Genomic DNA, 27170 nt, shown 5'->3' on the forward strand with positions numbered 1-27170 from the left:
AGTGCAGCTGTGTTTGGTTTGTACACAGCACAGTTGCTGCGCTCCACCGAGAACAAAACTCCTTTATTCATCTGAGGTTACATCCAAAGGCACAAGAGAAATATCTGACTGGTCTAACAGCATAAACCACTGTGGTTCATGCCGGGTGAATTCTCCCACCTCCAAAATCCCATGTTGACCTTTACTTTTGACCTACCTCTAATGATACCCAGCAAGAGAAAGAAACAGCTCTCTCAGTGATACAGATAGACTCATCAATATCATCTATCCTGCCATTACAGTGATACAGATAGACTCATCAATATCATCTGTCCTGCCATTACTTTGCTTTGAATGTCTTCTGCCCAAGATGTAAATATTGATTGATTTTTTTTCACAGAAATTATTTCACTGTGTTACTTTATTATGGCCAGTTGCCAACGATAGGAAAATTGAAGCAGTGCTGTTTCAACAAGAAAAACCTGCCAAGATTAAAAAATGAAGCATGGACAAATTTGGAAAAATGGGGCTTATTTGAGAGTGATATGAGTATATTGCTGATCCGGAAATTAAGCACAAGCAAAGCAGCAGGCCTGAAATGTGGGGTACTGTTACATGCAAAAATGACCTGATTTTTATACCACCAGTCTCTCCGTCTCTGTGTCAATCGGCTGCTTAAATGTCCTCCTGGTTCATATGCCTGATTGAATAAGATAGCCAGAAGAATACGTTGTGAAAAACAAGCTGGCCATTGTGGTCTGGGTTGACATTAAAAGGATGAGACTAAAGGGTGTGTTTGATAGTATGAAAATGATACAATCAAATTAGATGCTCACAGATAGGACATCAACAGATTGCCTTGCAAAAGATCATCAGGATTTAACCCCTCAGAGAGTTGAAGAGAGAAGGAAAGAAAGCCTGAGAATGAGAGAGAGACAGAGAGATTGAGGTAGCACACTTATCTACTGCAGTTCACGCAACGCAAAACACACATTAATATTCAGGCCTGCTCTCAGGTAAAACAAAATGAACACACAGTGCATGAGGCAGATGATTGGGAACAGACTGCAGATGGGAATTTAGAAGGCCATGGGGAAGCAGTGGATATGGATTTTGCACACACAAGCCGGGGTGCGAGAGATTCACACACACACACACACACAAAAACACTACTTCACAGGACACACCAGCAGGCTGTCGATAGACTGACATTATTTTACAGGACTGACAAACACTGTTCCACAGTCCTTCGAAATCTTCCACAGGGATGCATTAAACAGGTCTAAATGACACCATTCCACAGCACTGATTGAAATATTTCACAGAACTACATTAATTGGGTCCAACTGCCGTTTTTCCACAGGACTGATAGAAATATTTCACAGTGATGCATTAAATGTGTCCAACTGACAATATTCCACAGCAGTGATCGAAATATTTCACAGAAATGCATTAAATGGGTCTAACTGACACTACTTCACAGGACTGATCAAAATATATCATAGGGCTATATTAAACAGGACTAACTGATACTATTCTACAGGACTGATCTAAATATTTCACAGGTCTACATTAAATAGAACTAACTGACACTGTTACACAGGACCTACTGACATATTCTATAAGACTGACTAAAATACTTCACAGGTCTGACCATGACAGATTTCACAGGATGGATTGATTTCACAGGACTGGCACTATTTCATAGTAATGACTGTGGTGCATGTGGGTGGCAATCATATTACTCAAACAATAAAAAAACAGACAAAAACAACATAATCATTTATGACCAAATTTCATTTTTTTGTTCTCTAATAAGCATGCGGAATGTGCTAATGGTTTGGACACTAGTCATGGACAGGGTTTTGATTGAATTTCTCAATTCTGCACATTTCTTTTATGTAACATACTTCAAGCAATCTGACACCATTCCACCACAAAGCACTCATTCAACAATATCTCCAGGACATGACGTTCCTTATTGAAACCAGCAGAAATAATCCAATGAAATAAATATAGGACACACTCTATAATAACTGTGACTTCATAAGACCTTCATAAAGCATGAGTAACACCTATGCTGGCACTGCCTGGCTTTTTTATGAAGAATTTATGAAAATAAAGCACTCCTTTAGGGTAGTGCTGGGCGGTATACCGGTTCATCCGGTATACCGGTTTTAATTTCCCGTACGGTATGAATTTTCCATATACCGCCATACCATAGCATATCTGAAACAGCAGCTGTAACGCTTCAATAGGCTTCAAATTACATAATATTGTTCGCCGCTAGAAGCCCTACGGAGCGTATTGAGGGGGGACCCCCCATTAACTGTGCGTACAACAATTAACAACAACACAACAATTAATTACCCACAGCTTACTCTCTTTACCAGGGCAAAACACAATGTCACACAACAATTTGTGATACATTAACAATCTGTAATACCAGTGGAGGCTAGTGAGCTGGAAACAGGGGAAGCGGAAACAAAACCTTTAAATCTATCATCACTTTCAACCTGTTCCCCTTTATCCTCCTTGATTAACAATAAAACAAATAATTCACTGAATAGTCGACACCAATCGCGTAAGCAGAGTAAATGAATATGCTCGCGAAACAGCGCAGATTGTCTGTAGTTTGTGTGCTTGCGAAAGCTACAACGTGAGATTAATTAAAAAGGATGGCATTTATCGATTTAAATTACATTAGATGCTCATGACACATCACAGCTTTTGCGAGGTCTGTGTTCTAAACGTTATTGTTCATTGCACTCAACCTAACCTAAACGTTTATTCTCAGTAATTTAAATCGATCTAACTAAATTTAGCTCCATTTTGTAATTTGAATTTTGTAACACAAGAAAGCTATAATGTGAAACATTTAAAAGAAAGCTTTGGGATTACTTGCCACTTAATTGTTCAAATTGCCATCCTTGTTAATTTAACAACCTCATGCTGTAGCTTTCGCAATAGCACACAAATTTCAGACTATCTGCGCTGTTTCGCGAGCATATACATTTACTGTTTAAGCGATTGGTGTCGATTATTCTGTGAATTATTTATTGTTAATCAAGGAGGATAAATGGGAACAGATTGAAAGTAATGATAGATTTAAAGGTAGTGTTTCCGCTTCCCCTGTTTCCAGCTCACCAGTCTCCACTGTATAATAGTAATAATTGTACGTTTGCAAAATTACACCGCCGAACGGCATACTGGGCACAGCTCGCTAGCTAGCCAGGTAGCATAACAGTCTGTTAACAGCTGGGAGAGGCTCTGTCGCTACGGTACATTAAAGAACAGAAAACCGAAATCTAGGAAGAAGGTGAGACCGGAGTTGGAATGTTTTATTTGGTAAATGGAGAACCAAGGGAATTGTGACTGATCAATAGCCATTTTAATACATGAATACCTTAGCTTGAAGGATAACATATTGTGAATTAATATTAAGCTTGTTTCTTACTTGTGCAATAGAACGTTTGAGAAATATCTCTTTGAATACTTAAACACTTTGAGTATTTTAGGTCAGTTTATAGTGTTTATAGAACTATCCTAAATATTTTGTTTTGAAAAGGAAGCAATGTTAAAGTTGTTGGCATATCTTTTTTTTAAGTTTTTACTACGTTTTAGTTTGCAGAATAAAAATTGTTTACATTCTGCAACTATTTCATGCATACTGATTCCTTCATATATTGTGTCATTTTGTGGGGCCAAGCAAACCTTATAGTAATCAAATCCTTCATTATATACATGATAAAATTAAAATGTTTTATATTCTATGTACTCCTGACAGTAGAATAAGCCACAAACCTATATAAAGGCCCAGTCATGCAAAATAAATAAATAAATAAATAAATAAATAAAGTGATATACTGTGAAACCGGCAGAATCTTACAAAATACCGTACACAATACACATTTTTGGTCATACCGCCCAGCACTACTTTACGGCACAGTCATTTAGTTCATCCTCTGTAAAAATGACATTTGACTGCAGATGTGAAAACAGGGTAAATCACTGTCAGTAAGAGTAAAGCACAGCAAGAATGCAGAGCAATAAGAGCAAATACAGCACAGAGTGATTTTTTTCTTAAATGCTTTTCTGCTAAGGGTAAAGAGCCCCTTGTGAGGAACATTAGCGGAAAAAGGACACCTCCCGAACCTGTACTGGAGGACAGCATCGCCATACTCTAGTTACCTGCATTTAAAACAGCTCTGAGGCTCGATAATACCGAAGGGCCGATAAAATCTCAATCCAGCGGGCCAATGTGCATATACACGGGAGGAGTAATAGGGGCTCCAATATGTTCCAGCTCTTCCACAGAAAGATTTGTCTTCGCTCACGGAACGGGCATGGAGCTATCTGTTAGCAGAAGATAAACAGTAATTCTCCTGCAAAGACAATCACGGCAGCGATTAATGAAATGCATTCCTAGCGCTGGTGCACAGCGATGTTTTATTCAACACCGCAGAAGCATGTTGCTGGGAGATAAATCTGCCCCGCAGAAAGAATTGGCCATAGATTTACAGTACCGCGGCCCACGGCACGTCTGGCGTCCGGCCCCAGAGATCACCCGGAGATGCTGGGAAATTAGGTGGTGGGGCTGGCACGTTCATTTGCTCGTTGCAGCTGGTCATTGCGGGAATTTGAATGGTGTGTAAACTTGCACACGCGATTACGCAGAAACCTGCCTCACCCCAGCTGTGTACCGCATTGTTTAAAGAATGAGGCACAATGCTGTGAATCACAGCACACGGGAAGGGGGACTGCATTTACACAGAGTGCCTAATTAGGGTTCCTTAAGTCACAGGATGATTGATCACTATTTTTATCACCATAACTATACCTCATTATGTTAGAGCAAACATATAAGGCAGTGTTGATAGGCAATTCATTAACAAATGAATTATACCCTTACAAAAGGGTACTTAATATTAATTCACTGCTTACGTTATTGCCTTATTCACTGATTATATTATAGAGGATATAATATATTTCTGCAGGGTGTTTCTGTAGTAACCACAATGCAACATAAAATACAGTGCCCTCCTCTCAGGAAAATGTGAGACAAGGCACAAGCTTATCATTCACATTGCCTATTCACGATTAATCTGTAATCTGTATTCTGTCATGTATTTGAATGAATGAGCCATACTTAATGATGACATATGTTAGGGAAAAACATTGTGCTTCAAAGAAAAAGCTTCACCAGTTCTTAGCAGTTCTAACAAGCACATTGTCCACATAATAGATCAGCACTGTAGTACATTTGGAATTATACACAGGAATATTGGAATATATAATTTTATCCTCTAACAAATGGAACAAATACAAAGCCATTCATTAGATCAATACATGCATTATAACAATCAACAACAAAAACAAGTTTGCATTCCAAGCGAAAAAAATGGAGTCTTCAAAGCTGTGAAATTAACAAAAGGTAAAACGGCAGTAATGCTTCTAAATGTACACCGCCGCAGAGGGAATCTGGCCTCACTGCAATTTAAATGGACCCATGAGGACTGCAACATGCTAAAATAACCTTCAAAATTCGAATGGAGAAAATTACCCCTTTTAGTATATATAGGCAGGAGAGACCTACTTTTTCCCTTTACAAGTAAATCTGATATAATTAACATGAAAATTTAACCATAAATAAATTACCCATTGTTACTTTTTGCATTTCAACTCTCCCTTCAAGGGCATCAGTGGAAAAGAAAAGCTCAGGGCATGCAGGCTCACACACACACACGCACACAAGCACACACACACACACAAGCACACACACACATGCACACACACACACGCACGCACATACAAGGACAAAAACAGGAAAATAGGAAAATCAGTTATCATTATCAATTTCAACAAATGAAAGAAATAAAGCCAACAAAAAATATTGACCGAACTGACCAATCTTCAAGACAGAATACCTGCTTTTTAATTCCTGTTGTATGCATTTATTTGGTGGTACTCATGACCCAGTCGTAAAACTGGATGTGACCTGGTCATGATCCTTACCATGTTTCACATAATACGAGGCATTACTGATAATTACAGTCAGAGGGAGGGGCTACAGGTTGGTGTAGAAGTTTTGGAAATATAAGCAGAACATCTGAAATGCAGTGAAGCAAATACACATCCTGTACCTCTGTTCTTGAGTTGATATCATGCCAAGAAACTCTCACTATAGAGGACTGAGTGAAGATTATGTATCCGGACTGAGGATATTATTATTTGATGTCCAAAGTCTGAAGCGTGATGGTCTTCAGCAGTACTGTGGATACATTGCTCCAGCTCACCAGGACTTAGGTTCCCTTGGACCATAAGATTGTGTACCAAGGTAACTATCACACAACACACAATGTTAGAATATAATAGAATAGAACAGTAAGAATATAGAATCTAAAATACAGTTAGAATAGAATCTTACAACATAATGGCACCAAACTTATCAGTGTTGACATCTTAAAATCTTAGTCATTTATAAAATGTTACTTAATTTAACTGTCACATAAACAGAAAGCAACATCAGAATTGGAAACAAACTTAAATGTGCAGTATGTGTGGTAGAATGGATTTCAAGAGACATCCCAGCTGATAAATCTTCTATAGTTGGAGTAGCGTTTCCCATATGTCACTTGTCTCATGCTTACAGAATATATTTTATATCAATGTGCTGTAGAGCATGCTCGGGCTTGTTTATGTCTTTCCACTAACGTGTTTATATTGCAGGCCTTTTTACACACCCGCAATGTTTGATATAGAGAGTTTGTAGTCAAGTTACCAATATAATACATGGTATACTCAAAAAGGCACCTGAAAATTGGCATTTCAGTATAAAATAACTTGCCAGTTGGCAACCTCAAGTAAAAAATAAAAATAAAATAAATAATCAAAAATGCTGCACTTCTTCCTCTCAGAATTGGTGTTGAATTGCAGCAATTCCCGTACATGTCAAAATGGCTTCTGATTACTTGAAATTACATCAATTTTTTTCCCCACCCTAGCCTCCCTTTTTGCCAAAAGCACATCTATAATAAAATGAGGGTGTGAGCTGCTGGCTCTGGTGCTCAAATCTCAATCACTGCTCTACACTGCAGCTGGCTCCTTCTATACCAGCAGTCAAGTCAGCCTGACTGCAAGTGTTAGGAATCATGGAGAGTACTTTTGAACGCTTAATAATTCATTTCAAATTTTTGTTTTTTTTTTCTGGCATGCCCCAACTGAAAACACGTCTGCCTCCTTTAAATAATTAATATCCGACTTGTATTTTTATTTTGTGATGATTTATGTATTTCTTTGTCTCTTTGCCATCTTAGGTACTGTTGCGGGTTCTTGGGTTTGGATGCTGAATTCATTTCCATTGATTTGTTAATCTGTGAAATATCAATGTCAGTTCTCTCTTTCAGTAACTAATAAAAACAAAATAAAATACATTTTACATATATATGCAGACACATATACACACATTGTCACATTAATACATATATAGACACAGCCAGATACACACAGTCACACAAACACACACACAGACAGACAGACACAGACATACACACACACATAAACACACACACACGTACAGACCCACACTCAAAGGAAGTGCTTTACAGGCCCTGATTTAGTTCTAATCTTGGATTTAATTGTGCATTTGGACAATGTGATTGGCCAGCTGTGTGCGTTATGCTTAATGTCCATGAAATACTCCTTATGAGTCTTAAACAACGTGAGTGGGAGAGGCGAGGAAGTGCATGCAGAGGAGCATAGGGAATGTATTTGTCAGCACTATTTTTTTATTATTTTAAATCTCTAAGAAACATCAATTGAATCCAGAAACAGACGCAGGGGATTCAGAGTGAGACGACAGAATGTGTTTAAGACAGGAGGGAGAGAGGAGCAGAGCGGGAGATAGATTGCCATCAGCACGCTGGGCAATAGCTGTACAATAATTATAATTCTGTGTCCTGGAGGACTGTGGGGAGTTGGTCACAAATCTCGAAAGGTTCCCTGTGTTTTGGAGGAAAAATTGGGGAGGAGCGAGTAGGGGTCTTTCTTTTGTTATTTATTTGAGAAAGGAGCATATTTATGGCTGTCTGAGGGGGGCCTTTTCATTCGTGGATAGGGCCCTGCACAATGCGCAGCCATCATAACTCATGCCCACGACCAATTCCAAGGGGAAAGAAAAGCCACAAAAAATTCCACTGTTTGTGTGTCTCAGGACAACGCCTCAGTGCAGCAAGAAGCACTGTGCTTCTGAACAGACAAGCAAGGTGTTTTAACATCCACTGACAGAAACACTACCAACTACTAGTATTGTCCAAAAGTATTGCGCCCTGTGTAGCCTTTGGCATATTTTTTATTAGAGGTGCACATTACTGTCCTTCATGTACTTCAGATACACAGAGATACACACACATACATACACACACTCGCATACATAGACACACACAAATACAAACACACACACACACACACACACACACACACAGATGATAACAACTTTTGAAACCATAAGGGAGAACACAGTATTCCACGCTCTACACAGGCTCTACATCTTGTTGCACAATCCTGGGCCAAGGTCATACTATAGTACTGCTTCACCATTAATGCTCTTTGAACCAAAGACTATAAAGGTCAGACCATATAATGAGGACATGAAAGGTTTCCTCTTCCTCTTCCTCTGCCACTGCTTTCTGGTGTGACTGCATCAATGGTCCTTGTAAGGACTGTAACTGCACATACAGGTGCATACAGGTGGCTTCACTTCATTCAAACACCAGTGTTTGGTGGGCTACAGAACTCAAACAAGCACCCAGCACCTACATTTATCTGGACTGTAAGGGTAACTCCACAGGGTAAGATGGTCACATCCTTGTCCCAAATGCTCTCACTCTGGATTTGAGGAACACCACTGATCACACTTCACGCTACCTGGTGCATATTTTAAAATTCAAATGGGCAGCTACTGTGAAGCATACATCAGGGGAAAAATTGCTTATCTAAGCTTATGGAAATCAACAGGGCTTGAAATCTGAATGTAAAACAAAAAGACAGAGCAGGCATGATAGCATGGGTGAATGCATCTTTGTGTGAGCTTATGTATGTGTGTATGTGTGTGTGTGTGTGTCTGATTGTGTGAGAAAGAGAGAGAGAAAGGAACAGAAAGTGTAGAAGACTAAGTTGTAGTTTCACACTACTATGTCAAGCCTTTGCTCCTTCCCATAGTCTCATTTTGAGAAAAGACATCTGTCCATCACCCTGCTTAGTACTAAACATCCTCCACGGAATAAAACTGCTCCCCATTTCCCCTCGGAAGGGCACGTGTGGCTGCCTACCAGTAGTTTATACCAAAAGTGTTATATAAAACGCATTTTCAAGAAGGTCAGTTAGTGTTTTCTGAAGGAGCAAAACAAAAAAAAATCAATGATTGTTTTTCAAAATGACCCCCAGGGAAAGAATTCTGTTTTGTGATTCAGGAACAAGGCAAGCTAGTGGGTCTTCCAAGGCAGACTCACAAACGTTTGGCACATCCACCCGAGTACTTTATAGCTTTGGGTTACATAGTAGTAGTTTCCAACGCCTGATGCTGTCAGCCTGGAGGAGTCAGTACTGCCATGGCTTCTGTTTCTCAGTTGCTGCCACTCAGCTGTGACTGCTCATTCATTAATATGCGATTAAAGGGGAAGGAATGAGAAAGACAGAGGATGGAAACACCTGACCTCACATCGCTGATTGTCGCACCTTTAACACGTCCCTCATGCCATCAGCTCCTTCTCTAAATGAATTATTCAAGAGAGGTGTGTGCGTGGGGTGGGGTTGTGGGGGGGGGAGCTCTGTACCATGACGACAACAAAGAGAGCTTTTGCTAAGCATTCCACATCAGAAAGCTTTTTTTCACTGTGTGACCTTCCTTTCCGAAAAAGCCTTAAAGGCACAAATCCTTATCATCGGCCCCAGTTAAAACATCAACTCCATGGGCGCAACGCTTTCAAACCACATTTTGTGTGGCATCAGCAAAGAACTTTGCAAGTCGACCATTTTCCACAGCCTGGAAAGAGATGCATAACATCCCTCCCAATGTCTTCTGATCCTGCCGTGGCAAAAGGCTGAAAGTCTTACATATTTTGTGTTTATATGAGCGCTGCCATTGGGCTTGCATTGGAAGTGTTACATTTTTCTGTAAAATGGACCTTTGTGTCCTGTGGGAATCTCTGCCTGTTAACGAGTCAGGGCCCTTGCATCTCAAATGCAGATCAATACCCTATAAGACTTGGACAGGCACGCTTCATGTCATGAATTAATTAGTGCGTGAGAATTTCATACGCGCGGACGGGGCCTTCCTGTCAGAGAGTGATTATTAGCAATTTCTCCTATGACAGTGCTCTCTGTTCTGAGCAGGATGGTGCTGGCATGTGGGGTGCCGATCCGTCCAAAACCTCACCGTGTCCGTGTAATGATGTGACGGTACCGCCTGTCCATTAAAAACCAAGAAAAAAAATGCAGCAGTGAATTGATTTGTTAAACCCACCACGCTGTGAGTGGTGTGAGCCACTGACCTCTGACCTTGGTTTGTAGGCTCCGGGGAAAATGCAAAGCTGGTGGACGGCTCGATAACATAGCACAGATAACATATCACGTGACATTGAAGGCTTTCTGTGGGCCTTTTAGATGACACACGGATGAGCTCAGGATTATGCCCCTAGGAAGGGTAGAATGGATTTCAGCCTTCAATTTTTAAAGCACTACGACTGGTAAAAAATATTTAGTTTTCCAAGAATTTACCAATTTTTAAAGATCTTAATTGCAGGTCTGTAAACTGTATATCTTCTGTCCACTCTCACAGTGATCCTCTAAGTTCTCCAAAATTTCTGCATTTTGACAAAAAGCAATTTTCTTTTTTGTTAAATTTTGGAAAAGAAAATTAACTGCACCTCAAATGGTGACACCATTATTTGGTTTGAGTTGGGGGGGGCAGTTTGGAGGCTGGGGAGGGGTCACAGTCTCTTGCTTGACTCAGTGGGGACAAATTAAAGTGCAATAAAATCAATGATTATAGATATGACAAATTGGCATCACATCACTCGAAGCCTAATGGAGGAGCAAAGTAACTGCAATTTTACTGTACATGTTTATTCAGAAGCCTGTTTCAGTCTCCCCGTGTTTTGGCAGCCTTCTGTACATCATTTAGGTTACCTTAACAAGCAAGGACAGAATAGGGCCCCTAATCCTACACAATACATCCCAATCATCTCTTAATATCACCTCTTAATAACACATTTGGAAAATTGTTGCTGTTTTCCCAAAAAAGTTATGAGGAAATAATGGATGTTCTGAGAGTATTAGTATATCAATACCTGTGCATATATTACATTTATACCAATGTACTTTATGCATATAGTAAAAAATAAATCAATCAATCCGTTATGCACACATTTCATTTCCAATCATTGGGATGACTAAAACTGATTTCATCTGAAAGTGTACAGCACTTTTTTGCATCCAACCTTACCCATCCATGCTTTGCATTTGTGACAATGCAGAGATGATGTCCATGAAAAAAATCTTTTCTTTGTTACAAGAAAAGGAATGCAGTCTCTCTCTTTCATTGAGCTCATCACAAACTCAGGCCTTTCCAGATCCCCATCTGAGCTGAGTGAGTGGAATCAGCGAGTGCTTTCAAAGCTCCCTCACGCACAGCTGGAGGTAAGGGGAGCGTGGGTGTGCGGGAGAGTGTGTGGGGGGCTGAGTAGCTACCGCAAGTTAGAGGCCTGGGGTGCATGCGTACGTACTGGGGAAGTGTTGGGGAAAAGCTACTTTTTCCCAGCAGTTGAGGTAAATCATTTTACAACTGACATGTAAAAGATGGCTTACAGCTCTACAATACCCTGGCTTTCTATGAAGTAAACTAAATTCACTCATAGAAATTACAGTGTGAAAAAAAATCTCTACTGAAGACAAAAGACACTCACCTTTGTCTTTCACAAGTCCCGTAGGTAACTTGGTAATGATGGTAAACATTTTACTAATACCTCACGGTAACACGTTACAGCAACACTTTACACTGCCATTTTACCCTAAGATTTTGCACTGACATTTTGCACTTATGTTTGGACTGGAAATTTTCAGAGATATACCTTCTGCAGTGCATAGCTGCAATGTGCATTTCTCCATCTATTGAATTTTTGCAGCTACAGGCTCTACTGTTAAACACACAGCATTGCAGAAACCACGTCTGGCAGGGCTGCTGGGCGCACATTAGATGTGAAATGTGTCTCTCGGGCCCTGAAGTTAATTGCCACAGATTCTGGGGTGTCTCCCATCAGTTCAGAGCGTGGGCAGAAGCAGCTCGCTGGTGGTGGAGCCACACAGAGACAGCAAGACAGTCATCTGCTATCTCTCTCACATGCCGGTATTAGGGTTTACTCAAGGGCTCCCCAGATGCCAGGTCTGCCCCAGGGGTGAAGGGAGCCGGGCAACTTGTCTTTAACACAAAGGAGCCCTCCGTATTAATAGTTTATCACGAGGCTGGAGGTGTCACGCAGGTCCCTCTGTGTCAGTGAGCACCTCAGCCCTCATCTCCTCATCCTCACCAGAACTTCTTAATCCCGGTGCTCTGACACCAAGTGACAGGCCTGTTGTTGCAAATCATGCAGCGCCGAATTACACTGCGCCCCCCATTCCTGTACCACAGGTGACTTCAGCACTCACCCTCGCCGTAATCATATACACTTATACCACCCAGGGGAATAAGAGCTCAATTACAGCCCCCGAAATTTCGCCGGTTGTCAAAGGGGAACAGCGTGTAAAATGGTAAACACTACAATTTGCTATATGTTTTCATTTCTATTTCTGATGCTCTGCAGTGTGGGGAGGTGATTGTAAAAAGCGCCACTTTTCGTTTTGGCGGCTGTTAGCTAGGCTTGCTGGGCCGCGGATAATGGCTGCAGGAATCATCCCGAGCAGCGTGTGGGGACAATTAGATGAGGAAGTCTTCAGTTATGCAAAACGTGCCTGCGTGCAAACATTTTTACACCCTTTAAATCTTCATAGACTCTGCTCTGTGCCGGGCCTCTGATACAGAGAGAGGGGAAAGCAGACATCAGGGAGGACAGGCTAAGGATCTGCTTCCTGCCTGCCTACATCGGAGGAGAGAGAAGAAACGGCTTTGAAACAACAGGCATGGTTCAAGGGATCTGCCCTCTTCACTTCTTATCTGACGGCCTTCTTTTTCAAAGTCTCTGTCCCCGCTCCCCTCTGCTAAGCAGGGGGTGCACCTGCATCCCCTCTTTAGAGAGCTACCTCAATTCCTACTTCCTGTCCCCTGTTAACTCCACTAGTTGCCATTCACAATTTGAATGCATGATTATGTGCTGAGCTTCACTGGTTTGATTCAACTACCTCACAATCCCAGGGCCTCTGTGACTGCAATGCAACCCATTTGATACCATTGTCATATGTCCTGTAGGCCTTCTGTACTCTCTGACCACCCAAGAGGATCAATAGCACAGTATGTGATTCAATACATACTGACTCCATTGTTCTAAGCAGAGGCACACACGCTCAAGATGCACGTTTCTACATCTCCTCTGTACCTGGGTCCGGGTTCTAACCATGGGTCATCAAGGTTCTGATGAAAATCCGGGGTACTGTCACACTGTAAATCTTGCAGGACAGAATGGGGTTGTTTTTCAAATCGCTTGTTCCAATGACTCCCTGGTAACACTGCATCCGTGACCTACCCAGCCAGTGTTCCCCGGTGATCTTCCCGAAGCCTTCACGGTACGACTCCCAGCCGCGGAAGAAGTTGACCGAGCCGTCCTCTCTGCGCTGAATCACCTGCAAGGAAAAAACAAAAGCGTGAGGACGAGGAGTACCGGCTGGGCCTGCAACGGCCAGGCTCCTGTCCCAGAGAGGGTTTACACTCAACTCCTCAGAGAGGCCAATTTAAAGAGGCACAACCAGCAACATTTCTTCCTAATGACATTGAGTGTATGATATCACGGGGACGTATTACTTAACTAAACGAATCGGACATGTTGCCAGGGCTGTCACGCTGAAGCAGCCCCGGAGGCCAGGGGTTACCTTTTTCACCAACAACCAGGCTTTTTTAGCTGCCCATAAATGTTGTACTAACAGAAAACATTCTCCTCTACGTAAAATAAAGCACACTCTCCCCCTCAGGTGCCGAGCACAGCTTGCTCAGCCTCCTATACATAAATATTGTATATTGATGGTGTTACTGTGGCTGTAATAATGCAACTACAAATAAAGCTAGAGAGATTCAAAGTTTGGGGATTTGGGGCTGACTGGCTGGGTACACTGCAGCACCAGCACTGAGTCTCTCTCAGTGTTCCAGCCACGTAGGGCATTGTGGGAATAGAAAGTCAGACACTAATTGAGTCCCGATCCCATCATGGGAGATTAATCAGGAGGCAGAGGATCAATGAGGGCTGAGGATACCACCAGGACCCGCTGCCAATGCAAATTAGAGGTGCACATTGGGCTTCGCCCTACTCCAGCGCCCCACGGTCTAGTCCAGGGGCTTTGGTGTCCCCCCGGGGGGCGGTGCACACTGATGCTCACCTTTCCAGATGGACGTGACCGGGGGCGCATGCGAAAACATGCTCAGCTGTGCTGAGTGGACTGCATCTTTCCTTTTGCTTTTCCCTCCATGAGGGCCTACATATTTGCCATTTGCCCTGGAACCCTTAATGGCAGACCTCTGGCACATGATCTTTGAAAACCATCACTCTTCCCATAAAACACGCCAACGCTCCAAGCAGCTCTGGGCATCATTCAAAGTTAATTGCCTCCCTCCGTCTCTGTGTCTCCTGCCCTCAAATCCACAGTGCAACCAGACAGTTTTAAATTATTTACCATTATCAAAGTCAAAGCTCGGAGTTCCCTTTAGATGGCAGCCCTGGCCGATCACTACTGTGCCTGGAGTATCAGGCAAGTAATTAAAAATACAGATAAATTCTATTGTTTCTATGAATATTTCACCGGGTAGGCGGTGAATATTCAGAGGGAGAGCGATGCACCAGCGGAGGGTGTGAAAGCGCCCCGATAGTCAACCTGATAGTCAGTTTTACATTATGTGTAGGCACACTCGGGGGGGCCCCACACCATCGGGGGGAAATTGGAAATTTGGGAAGAGTGATGTGTGTGGGAATGTGTGCGATGCGTAATAACTGCAGAACTGCTGATTCGCGAGAGTCAAATGCTGGGTAAACAAAAAGTGGAAATGTGGTGTTGTGGGAAATGCTGAAGGAAGGAGGGAATGAAAGTGCATGGGGGCTGATGCTTATATTAACATGACAAGTGTGTTCTCCACTCTAACAAGAGTTCTCTGTCTGCACTCAACATGCAGAGGCATTTGTTACTTAACCCCCAAAATGGGGTGGCCAACCACATTACTGAGCCTTGCAGTGAGACTGGGCTGGCCGCAGTGCTCATTATGCAAAAGAAGTCTATGAATATGGCAGACACTGATCATCACTGTAGTTTTTAACAGCTCTCCATGCTAGACCTCCGGAGAAGGTCAATCGTAAGTATACAAAGAGCAAGTGTTTGAAATACAAATCTGCATCTTCATCATCATTATTGACCTCATTAGTGTCAATAATGTCACTGAAGTGGCCACCTTCTCTGTGTCATTGTACTCTTGTGTTGCCGTCAGCATCACTCAATGCCACTGCTTTCATCAATAGCAGTAGCTTTGTCAATTTCCTTGTCATTTTATAACCATGAAAGTTTCCATATTCTTTGTCCTCCTTTTCATAATTTTCATCATCATCAACATCATCACCATCATAATCTAAATCAGCAGCGTATCTCAGGGATAGGAGGGTGTGTGTGTGTGTGTGTGTGTGTGTGTGTGTGTGTGTGTGTGTGTGTGTGTCCGCAGTCTCTCACAGTTCCTTCTCTGCATGGCCCATCCATTGTAATATACACTATACGGACAAAAGTATTCGGATGCCTGACCATTACATTGTAATGACATTGTATTCAAATACATATACTTTAATATGGAGTTGGTCCCCCTTTTGCAGCTATAACAGCTTCCACTCTTCTTGGAAGGCTTTCCACAAGATTTTGGAGTGTTTCTGTGGGAATTTGTGCCCATTCATTCTGTAGAGCATTTATGAGGTCAGGCACTGATGTTGGACAAGAAGGCCTGGCTCGCAATCTCCGTTCCAGTTCATCCCAAAGGTGCTCGATGGGGTTGAGGTCAGGGCTCTGTGCGGGCCAGTCAAGTTCTTCCACACCGAGCTCATCAAACCATGTGTTTATAGTCCTTGCTTTGTGCACTGGGGCACAGTCATGTTGGAATAGAAAAGGGCCTTCCCCAAACTGTTGCCACAAAGTTGGAAGCATAGCATGGTCCAAAATGTCTTGGTATGCTGAAGCATTACTCCCTTCACTCCCTTCACTGGAGATAAGGGACCTAGCCCAAACCCTGAAAAACAGGTGTGGCCAAATACTTTTGTCCATATAGTGTATATACCCTCAGAGGGCAGCCATGTCCTGTGCTGTTTGGTGTTCCTGGATCACCGCCAGCCCCTGCTCATGCACCTGAGTGTCTTTCTGAATTCCTATTCTTACTCCCGGCGACAGATGACTCCAGCCTGTTTCCCCCGTGTTCATTGCCAATTGTGCCATTGTACACAAACTGTGAAGGAAAAAAAATCTCCAGCCGTTAACGGAGACAATTTTGAATTTCAGAAAAAGTTCACATTTATGGACGTCTTTAACAATGTGTGTGAAATGTATCACTTCTGCATGGGTATAGCTGCCAGGTTGAGCTGCTGAACGTGCCTGGACTGTGAATTGCTCTCCCTTCCATCTCAATCAGTTGGAAGGCGCTTTGGAAGACGTGGACCTTTCCCTGGTAAACTTCACAGGTCTCCTGCTCTACCTCCATTAACTGCCTTTTGATTTGTGGAGCCGCCATAGACGACAGATAGACAGAGGCTGAGGGGATTTGAGGACCTGCCACTTTGTGAGGTGGCAGAAAATTAATAACTGTTTCAGTAAGTTCTCAGGGGCAGCATCCCTTCAGTCATAATACTGTTTTGCTCAAATGGAAGAAAAATCAGTATGACAGAGTATTTCTGCTCCTCATACCGAATTCCATTATAATGTTAGTTCCAGCTGGAATGCCCGGAGGATATTTAAAATTTGATGCATATACAAAATATATAGATATAAATCAAGCGAAGTAAAAGGATGGTTATAGGCAATTTATTTTGGTAAGCGGTGCAAATGATGTTGTTTATGATATTGAAGTACATTGCTTTTTTTACCCAATGCGGAGCAGAGATACAACTCAGCTTTCTTTGTTTATTCAGTTTGTCTGTACTCCAGCGACTCAATATTTAAATCAATTTCACTTTATGATTTTTAGATATCCAACAGATATGGCAGATATAATTCAAAGACAAGTGATGACCTTTATATCCTTTGACAGCATGCACTGCCCAGTAATACTCCTGCCTGCAGTGCTAAAGGACCCCGAGCTCCAGTGCAAATGTGTTTACTCCCTGAATGGGGCGCCACTGCCTGATTTATTCATTTATTTATTTTTTTTTCATTTTTCCATTTTCTCCCCAATTTGGAATGGCCAATTCCCCGAATTTCTGGAATGCCCAATTTGTCATTGATGTTCGGTCCCATTGCACAACCACCACTGTCAGTCCGGGAGAGCGTGGACAAGCACGTGCCCTCCTCTGAGACACGTGATGTCAGCCACTGCTTCTTTTCGCACTGCGGCCCACAAGCTAAGCTAGCACAGAGATGAGTCGGAGGAAGACATTTCATATGCAGCTTTGGCACGTGGACCACAGGCGCCTGATCGACCTGCAGGGGTCGCTGTTGCTAATGGGACCGAAGCCCCTGCCGAGGTACCCACCCCTATCCCCGGCTAGTGACACGGTTGGGGTCGAACCCGGGCTGTAGCGTTCAGTCTACACTCGAAACAAGTGTGTTTACCGACTGAGCCACTAGGGAGCCCCCCTGATTTATTTTTTAACAAAAAGCCCTTTTACATTGAAGAAACTGGGTTTAAACAGCTGAATTCCTGCTGCTTTTACAAATTGTCACTATTCCTCTTTTGACGCGCAAAGGAAAATCTTTGTGTACAAGATCCTACTGTCATGCATGGGCACAAAATCAGCAAGCATGGGAAAAATATATTATTTTTACCAAACATATCAGCTCAATTGCCATTCTGTACTCATCCTTATGGTAGCCAGTTTGCAGACGGGGCACAGATTAATCACAGCAGAGTCAACCCTGTCACGTTACTCTGTCACATAACTCTGTTCCAATTAAAACTACGTGTTCAATGATAAATGGAAGATGAATCAATGTGCCCTTTAACTATGACTTTTTTGAATTATCACACACACACACAGCACAAAAACATTTTTAGGTATTTTCAGTCAAATATGGTTCTTTTTTGTCAATGGCTCCTTGATGTCTCCTCTTGAAACAACCTCTGCACAAGAGCCCTTGTAAAAGCTTATAATGAATTTTAATGAATCTGACATCATATTTCTGTACAGCATGGAGCCAAGGAAGCCACCGCATCGGTGAGGCACAACTTTATGCCACAGAGGCTGAGAACCGTGAATCCCCTCCTGCTTCTTCCAGCCACACTGATCAAGCTCCTTAACTTTAATTGCCTATTGACCCCCATGGCCAATGTCCGTGATCCATTTGGTGCTTCTCTACTACGGCACAGAAGTGTTTGTTTACTGTGGCATTTTCAAACTTGATTGTTACTGTAGAGGAATTGCATTCTGTGTGAGTGTGTGTGTGTGTGTGTGTGTGTGTGTGTGTTTGTGTGTGTGTGTATTGGAAGGGTTGAGGGCAGGGAGTTGGTAAAGCTGTTTTGGTGTTGGTGTTTTAAACAAGTGCAGAGTGATGTAGTGAAAAAAGTCAGACAGAGCTCTTCCTCACACATAGCGATAGACTCCTTTATGCTGCGGCCAAGAAATGCCGAAAAAAATAAAAAGCAGGGGGAGGAAGGCGGTCCGCTGGCTGGGGAGAGTGAGGCCTCCCTGTGCCAGGGAAGATGCCCTCTCCTCCCCCCGTCAATCTGACGGGGAGCAGAATGCTGGGGAGGCGACCGCACAGCAGGGCTGGGAGAAGCGTCTGACAGCAGACAGCCTGCTAGCTGTCTATCAGCAGCGAGGAGCACGCCCCCCCCCCCCCCCACCTCCGCCTCACCACCACCGCCCCCCAAGGGTCACCCTCACGCCCACAGAGATGGAAGTGTTGAATTACTGGTGGAGTACACTCCTGGGGGTGGGGGGCGGGAGGGGTTCGTCAGCCATCTGTGACCAGAAAGACATCAGTGACGACCTCACAGTCTGACAGCTTAGGACGTGTGACTGTCACCCCAAGCTGACAGGGTAACATCCATGGCCAAATGGCTCTCATGGCTTCAGAATGAGGCTTGAACAATCTGGAACTCTCCCAAGTTCAGCTCGCACAAGCAGAATTTTACACAGATAAAACCTTATATTTCCAGCTGCAAGTTTTAATCCATATTTCTACTTTTTGTTGATGATACTGCTTAGGAACTGATTTTTGCCTTAGACAATGTGTGCTTTGTGACATTATCTGACTAGTCTTGCTACCCCCCCTGCAAAAACATAAAACAAATTAATAATAAAGAATACCATGGAGTCTAGCACAACAGCTGTGCATATATCATGATAACACATTATGTGGACACAATATCATGACATAAGCGACAACATCAAGCAGACTTTAAATGACTCTGGCCATGTAGGTCAGGTCAAAGGAGATGGTCCCCATCTGTGCCAGAACATTATTCGCTAATCTGCTGTGAATTACGCCAATCAGAAAACAATCAGGATGGTTTTGGTCCGGTTCCTCGCACCCTGGCGTACGACGAGGTTGGCCTGACATTTCCACGCAGCGCTGCCACACGTGTTGGAAATGTCAATGAAAACCCACCAGGATGATTTAACTTATAAGCCTCTAATTACACGACACACATAAACAAACAAGACAAAGTAAACCCGCGGTACTTCCATGGATGGCATGAGGATTTTCTCTGTCGACATCTCCCCAAACTCATTTCCCTCTCTGCATTGTCAGAGACACTACACCATGGAGTGAGAAAACTGTGGGTAAAAACGGTGAGAGAGAAGCTATCTGCAGCGAAGTCTATGGCGTCAAGTACATTTGTTAACAGTAAAGTGGATTAATGGACCCTGGAACTGGAGGCTGGTTCATGGATCTGCAAATCATTGGTCCGCTCCTCTACATTTTGCCTGTATTTTAAGTACATTTGGTCAATGAACAAAGAACATACTGAACTTCTATAGACAGCACAGACTCTATAACCAACCAATGCCATATGTTTTCTTTTAAGAGAAAAACAGGCAGAAGCACAAAGCAAGAAGGAAAGAGAGAAAGAAATAAAGAAAGAAATATACATACAACACTCTCATAAAAGCTGTAGCAGCCAGGATTTTGAAAGGTGAAACATTTTCAAATGTATTTTTACTCTGCTGTGATAATAAAGAATTGCATATATTGCGAAAGTAGATAATTATGGGGTGTGCAGATATCAGCAGTATTGTAACCTTTTCCCACTGTCAGTGACTGTCTGTGAAATGGTCATCTGTAGCCTCTAACATGGAGGGCTATGAATATAAAACTCTATGAATGTCTGGTGGGAGCTTGAGTGTTTCTTGAAATCTGTCTCCAGCATAACCATTGCAATTTCCTCCTGAAATAAGCCCACAGCTGAATGAAGATTATCTGTTTCTGACATCCGTCTCAAAAAGAACCATGCTAGTTTCTTCCGGGAATATGTCCCTAATACAATCATGATGCTCTCCCTCTGAAATCGGTCCTCTGAGATCACAAACTTGTGCTTCTTGTATCCTGGTGTCCACCTGAAATCAGTTTCCAAGTCCTGACCTGCTCTCTTTCTAAAATCCAGCATAACAATTCTGCTCTCTTTCTACAATGTCTCCAACAGAATAATCTTGCTGTCCCTCGGAAATCTGTCTACAACACAAAATCCTTCTGTCCTTCATAAATCTGTTTCCAGTAGCACAACTCCATTCTCCTTTTGAAGGATCCCCTCAAGACAGTGGCTCCGTGCCCTCAAAATCACAGGAGAGAAAATCTAGGCCTTCACAACAACAGAAACCCTTTGTTTTTCCTTTATATAACAAGAAATATGCTGACAAATAGTTTTGGCTGAGGTCTTGACCTCCTACCATTCAGGTTGATGACTGGCCAAAATTTTGCCCTTGCGACCCTCACTGATATCTGTGACACATGAATTTCGCTCCAAAAAAGGACAAAGAATGATAACAGCAGAATGTGGAGTGAAAGCAGGCACTGCGCTTTCAGTTTCCCTCTGGGCTGGAGCCACCCTCCTGCCTGACTCACTTACAGCCTCCTCAGCTCCCAGTGACAGTGAATAAGACGCACAGCGCAAAAGGGACGCACAGCTCAAAAGGTGCCTGTAAAAAAGGTTTTCTGCAGTTCCCTTTGCCTAGTACTGAATGTTAACCTTGTGCAGCACAGTGAAGTTGGCAGGTTCTTGCCATAATTGGCACAGAGCTGGATTCCCGGCCTTGGGTTCGAGTCCCAAGACCTTTGAATACCTTGAGCACCTTCCTCTTGCTGCGCCGCTCTGCTGAACTGACAGCGGTACCACAGAAAGTGTGTTACACGCAAAGCGGCCTACACCAGGGCTTACAAATGTCAAAGAGCAGAAATGCTGGAGAGGGACTGTGACATGCCTCCGGTAGGTATTCCCTGCTCCCTGTGCTTTTTCCTGGCTTTGGACCTGCTTTCATCTCTCCTTCCTGAGCAGCCCCATGGCAAGGCTGCTCTGCTAGTAAGCTTCATTTGCGGAAAAAATACAAAATACACACAGACACAGTGTCTTGTGACACGATTCACGGCTCACTGTGTTGTCACGTCTGCCTCAGTAGCAAACACCTTCATGCCACCTGCAAAGGCCTATTTTTTTTTTTTCCTCTTACCTCTGCAAATTAAGCCCCTGTAATCCTTGTATTAACTAAAGAACTACTTAACAAGCTGCCATAAGCCGGTCAAAGGCTTTCCCACCACTGTTGGACGCAGCACCGGCGTGGCACTGAAGAGGCTTTTGCAAGCCGATTGGAGCAGATTTAGATCCTCAGCCGCAATTGGACGGCAGGGTGGCCACCAAATAATGCCCCCTTTGACAGGTGTGACCTTGTAATGGTACGCTTGGCTGATCTGAATAAAGCCACATCACTCAATGCCTTTCACCACTGCAGCCGATGAATAGCACTCAATAGGGTTTGAAATTCATTTTACTGCAAGTCTTCTGAAAACCTCATCTAAGGTTACTGGACTCACAATGGACACTAACGCCCAGCTTATGACTGCAAAAGCGTTACATATACAGATGCATGTATACTTTAATGACATTAAGTACAGCATTTTAACCAAGCACAGACTGTGTGTTGCATGCAAGCTCCCACCACAGCAACAACATAAAAAAGAAATAATATAAAAAACATCATGGAAAATTTGACATTCAAGCACAATTTCATTTTGAACCACTGAAGGATTTCAAACCCCCCTGGTTCTGGCACTCTCAGGACCTAGCATTACTGGATCAGCCCCAAACTGATCAATAGGGAGACAGTCACATGTTTGATGTTTAATCTCCAGATTAAGGAATTACCACGTTGTATCATTACTGGAAAGACTCAGCACGCTGGGGAGAGCACACTCTGCCCCTCTTGCGTTAATGCACTCACTGGCGTGGCGAATAGCCGAGTATGTGTAAAAAGCTGTGCCTGCCCTTAGCCCTTGGCTGGCGCTAATGGAGGCTTATTTCTGAAAAGCTACATCTTGGCGCTACCTGGATGATTGTGCTGTAAAGCATGGATATGTCCCCGCCTTGGTCATTGGTGTAATCTCCCTGTACTTAGAGACCCCTCGCTCTGCGCCGTGACCTTTTGGTTAACCAGCGTTCTGCCGTGCTGGCGTGTGTGGCATATGACACAGCAAATGACGTATTTTCACTACCACCACACGACGCGGCTCCCTTGCCACAGAGCCATTCCAGACCTCATCGAACGTCTCCCTTAATTTCCACCAAGCCATTACCTCCATTGCCTCCACTGTGGAGTAAGAGTGCACTGGCAGCCGCACTTCCAGTCCTGGCTTTGGCTCCTGTGTTGTTTTGGTCAGCTGTTTCCAAACCCAGTCCAGCCCCAGCCCCCTCTGATTTGGGCTCACTGCGTCACTCCCTCCAATCGCAGGCGAAGCTCCGACCATGGGTTTTCAGACCGTCTGATTGACTGTAGGCAAATGGTCTCTGTCGCATTTCGCCACAGCTGGGCCGTCTCCTCACGCGCGCATCTCTCTGCTGTCAATGCATTCATTTACCACATACCCCCCACCCACTTCTTGAATGCAGAAGCCGGATTTGCGGCGTCCAGCAGCACTAAATCCCACTCTAGTCTGAAGCCTTAGAGATCTGAATCCTCCTTTGCCAGATGCTCCAGTCCTCTCTTAAACCTCCTGTAGATATGTAGACAGCTTTAGAGCCTTAATTAAGCACAGTAGGACAAATCTCCTCCATCCTCACACACCCGCCCCTACAGGAGGCCCTGAAACATGGCCATTTCTTCCCCCTCTCTCTCTCGTCCTATTCCCTGGCTAACGGGCTCTCGGAGAGAAGAAACGAGAACAAGAACCGAAGGAGCCGCGTCCTTGCTCGCGAGCTCAAAGACGCCACAGAGCAAAGCATGCAGGGATTTTTCTTTCTCGCGTTCTATGCCCCCCCCCCCCACCCCAAGCTTACCCCTGCCCACGATCTGCCATTAGAGGCACTGATTGTAGTTGTGAAGGCAATGGAAGAGAAACGTCCTCCACAGGCCAGGCTGTTCTCCTCAAATGCGCTCTCAAATTTAACTCCTTACCTCCTGATTCCCAACCCATCAACATCGTTCACTTATATCCTTACATTATTCACTTCACCAATACATTTTTCAATTATAAATCTGTAATATATTCTACTATACGCATGTAAATTTGCACAGTGGCAGTGGCGGTTATCGATAAATGTTCTGATACATGTAGTGCGCATGTATACAGAATTTGAAGGCAGTCCTGCTTTTTACTGTTAACCTACATTACTTTATGGGTGCAATGAGCTGACATCCCCCTGTGACTTCAGCACTTACAGTTAACATATTACTCTATATATACTATATATACACAGCTGGGTTTGCAGGAGTGCCCTGTATGAAGTCCCCTGCTGAGCAGCAGTGTCTTTGGAGAATCTAGAGATGTTTCAGCACTACAAGAAGGGAATCAACACTCAATAAAAATGCTTTAGTGCTTATTAAAGGGTAATGAGAGCCCTTTGGCAAAACTGACATAACAGAGAGTGAAGGGTAGAGTACTCCTAAGGAAACTAGACACAGCTCCTTTCAGGTTTGAATCCTGGAGCTGTTCCCTTAAGCAAAATACTTAATTCTAATTACTACAGTAAACTTTTGGCTGTATAAGTGGGTGATATAGCAAACACAAACTCTGTACTCTGTATAGCAAACACAACTCCTGGATGAGAGCAGTTCCTAGCAACTACATGTGCTGCAATATTATTCAGAGAGATATCAGCCTACAGAAGGCTGTGTGGTCCTGTCCTGTCAACAGTTCCATAAAAATGTCACACTATCACAATCAGTGCCCCAGCACTGATTTCACATGTATAACAACTCTACTCATCTACTTTGTCAAAATAAAAATTGACTCCGTCTGTGAGTACCCACATTGATATTTACAAACTTTCTAATATACATACTGTACATGAAATTTCAGCTTCGGACAGTCTATAATGCATATCAAAAGCTGGTATTGTGTATTGCAGACACAACATAAAATGATGTGAAAGACTTTTTTCCTTCTTTTCTACATATGACAGGATAGAAGCTTGTGAATGATCAAACCCTTGGCTACCTTCAGAACTGAATCTGCTGAAAAAGTGTTTTTACAAGTTCAACCCACTTTGGGATGAAACACTGAAGAAGGAAAAAAAGAGAACGTAGATTTCCAGGGCATTAAAAACATTCTGCACATCCTAAATGCACTCAGCATCAAAGCTACACAAAATGTACACAATCACACATTTGACTCAAAACTTTTACATTTCACTTTATTCCAGGAGTTAATATTTTAGAGCAATAGTAGTACTTTTGATAAAAGCTCCATTTGATAATGCAGTCCCACGTACTGCAGCAGTAGGATATATCTGCTTCCATTACTTATTAATAAACTATTCATTTTTAGTCTTTTCCTTTTAGCAAATAAAATAATAATAATAGAATACATTACCCTATGCCTGGGCCGCAGGTTCTAATGGAACAGAAATTTTTCCAAAGGTAGAGGTTCTGCCACATCTGAAGATTAGCGCATTTTATCTTCTCTGCTGGGACGAGCGCTGAAATTCAAGCCTGTCTGTAATCACGGAAAATCATTACTTGCTGGGGGATCAATTGTCCAGCCCACTTCTCTTACTGTGCTGGGGTCAGTCATTTTAAACAATCTTAAGCAGAGAGAAACATCACCCGCCAGAATATAAATAGAGTGGTGAGGGGAAACTGTGGAGACCTGGACCTTTAGTGGTCATGTAAAATTCAAACGGTAGTGGGAACAGAGAGAGAGGGCCATGTGACAAGGCCTTCCCCCCCTCCAGCATTAATGTGGCTTTTATCTGTCACTATCTTTTTAGGATCTGCCATCAGAAAGAGTCTGCTTTTTCCTCCATGTGCGGAGTTATGAGTGCAGAAAAATACAGCAATTACTTGGAAATCTGATCGCGCAGAGAGAGCCGCGCATCAGCAGCAGCTGAAACAAGCTGAAATGAAGAAGCAAGCGTCAAATGAGACTTTTCAGCAATGCCCCATCTACTAAAATATTCTACTCCCTTGTCATGTTCCCTTCAGACAACTGTCGACAGTTAAAAAAAAATAAGAGTGTCACCGTTAGAGAAAAGGAAGGTTTCTGGAGTGAAACGTTATCCTCACTAGGTTGCACAGTGCCGTATGACACAAACTCAGCTTCTGGTCAACCCATTCAGAGTTTCCTGACTAGAAGGTAGCCGCTGAGGCCAAATTTCACATCGACGTTTGAGTTAAATCATTTCTGAGATGCGATTAATTGAACTCACTAATGATTCTTTTTTCCCCTCTGTACCCGGCCTTCATGTAAGGACTTTGTTTCTTTTGATCTCCAAATGCACCAACTTTCAAGTAAATCTGAGCACACCGCGGCCAGGTTGATCTGATTTCACACGGGATGACCCTACGGCCCTCCCGCTGATATCAAGAAAATATGTTAATTCCCGAGGGAGGGGATTCTCACCGAACGTTAAATTACCTCGCTCTGCTTTCATGTTGGCTGGCATTGATCCTGCTGATTTGGAGAAATTATTTGGAAAATTCAGAATGGAGGCTTGCTGTTATATACATTTGCCATGCGGTGCAGGTCTTTGCAGAATGTAGCATGCAGTTCTGCAATTCAATGAATAAAGCACATTTCTCTCCCTCGTTTGTCCTGGGGGAAATGGACTCAGGGAGCTATGGCTTGATTTCTGTCCTGATCCATGTCAGTGAGTAAATTCAAAAGGCGCTGGAGCCGACACCATATTTCACCTTGATGGTACATTATGTGAAAAGGGAGCAATATTACCAACATCAACACTATTGATCATTCCAGACAAAATTTTTTACAGAGGAAGTTGGACTTAACTCGAACTTGGATGTTGGTGTTGAATTCTTACAAACTGATAAAAGTTCAGTGTGCAATGGCTAAATGAAGTTGGACAAATCAATGGTCAATTTATTTATGCCACTTATTTCTTACCAGCACTATAGGTTGAATTTCCCTGAACGTGACCCTTATACTTAGCCATTCCTCCACTTTGCTTGTGCCCCTGTGCACTCAGGTGTCTCTGTATTGCCCTTGGTGAAAGCTGCTAAGTCTTTCCAGATCTGACTATTCAGTTGATATTCTCATTTTTTCTGAGGCATGAAAACATCCTGGACTGCAAAGGATTTTGTGAGCGTGCACCCACCTCCCTCTAATGTCAGATGGAGCTCTCTTCACCAGGACCAGCTTGTCATTAGTAT

At 43.1% G+C, this 27170-nt stretch overlaps 1 protein-coding gene across 1 annotated transcript in view; it reads right to left on the bottom strand.

The window, feature by feature from the left end:
* Positions 1–27170, bottom strand: part of LOC118777857 (fibrinogen C domain-containing protein 1-like) — a 104191-nt gene that overhangs the window by 23099 nt on the left and 53922 nt on the right. The window contains exon 5 of the mRNA XM_036529077.1: positions 13713–13809. Within this exon, the coding sequence (XP_036384970.1) occupies positions 13713–13809 (97 nt within the window). The remainder of the gene's footprint in view (positions 1–13712; positions 13810–27170) is intronic.

Source organism: Megalops cyprinoides, chromosome 5, assembly GCF_013368585.1.
Source record: "Megalops cyprinoides isolate fMegCyp1 chromosome 5, fMegCyp1.pri, whole genome shotgun sequence".
Lineage (NCBI taxonomy): Eukaryota > Metazoa > Chordata > Actinopteri > Elopiformes > Megalopidae > Megalops > Megalops cyprinoides.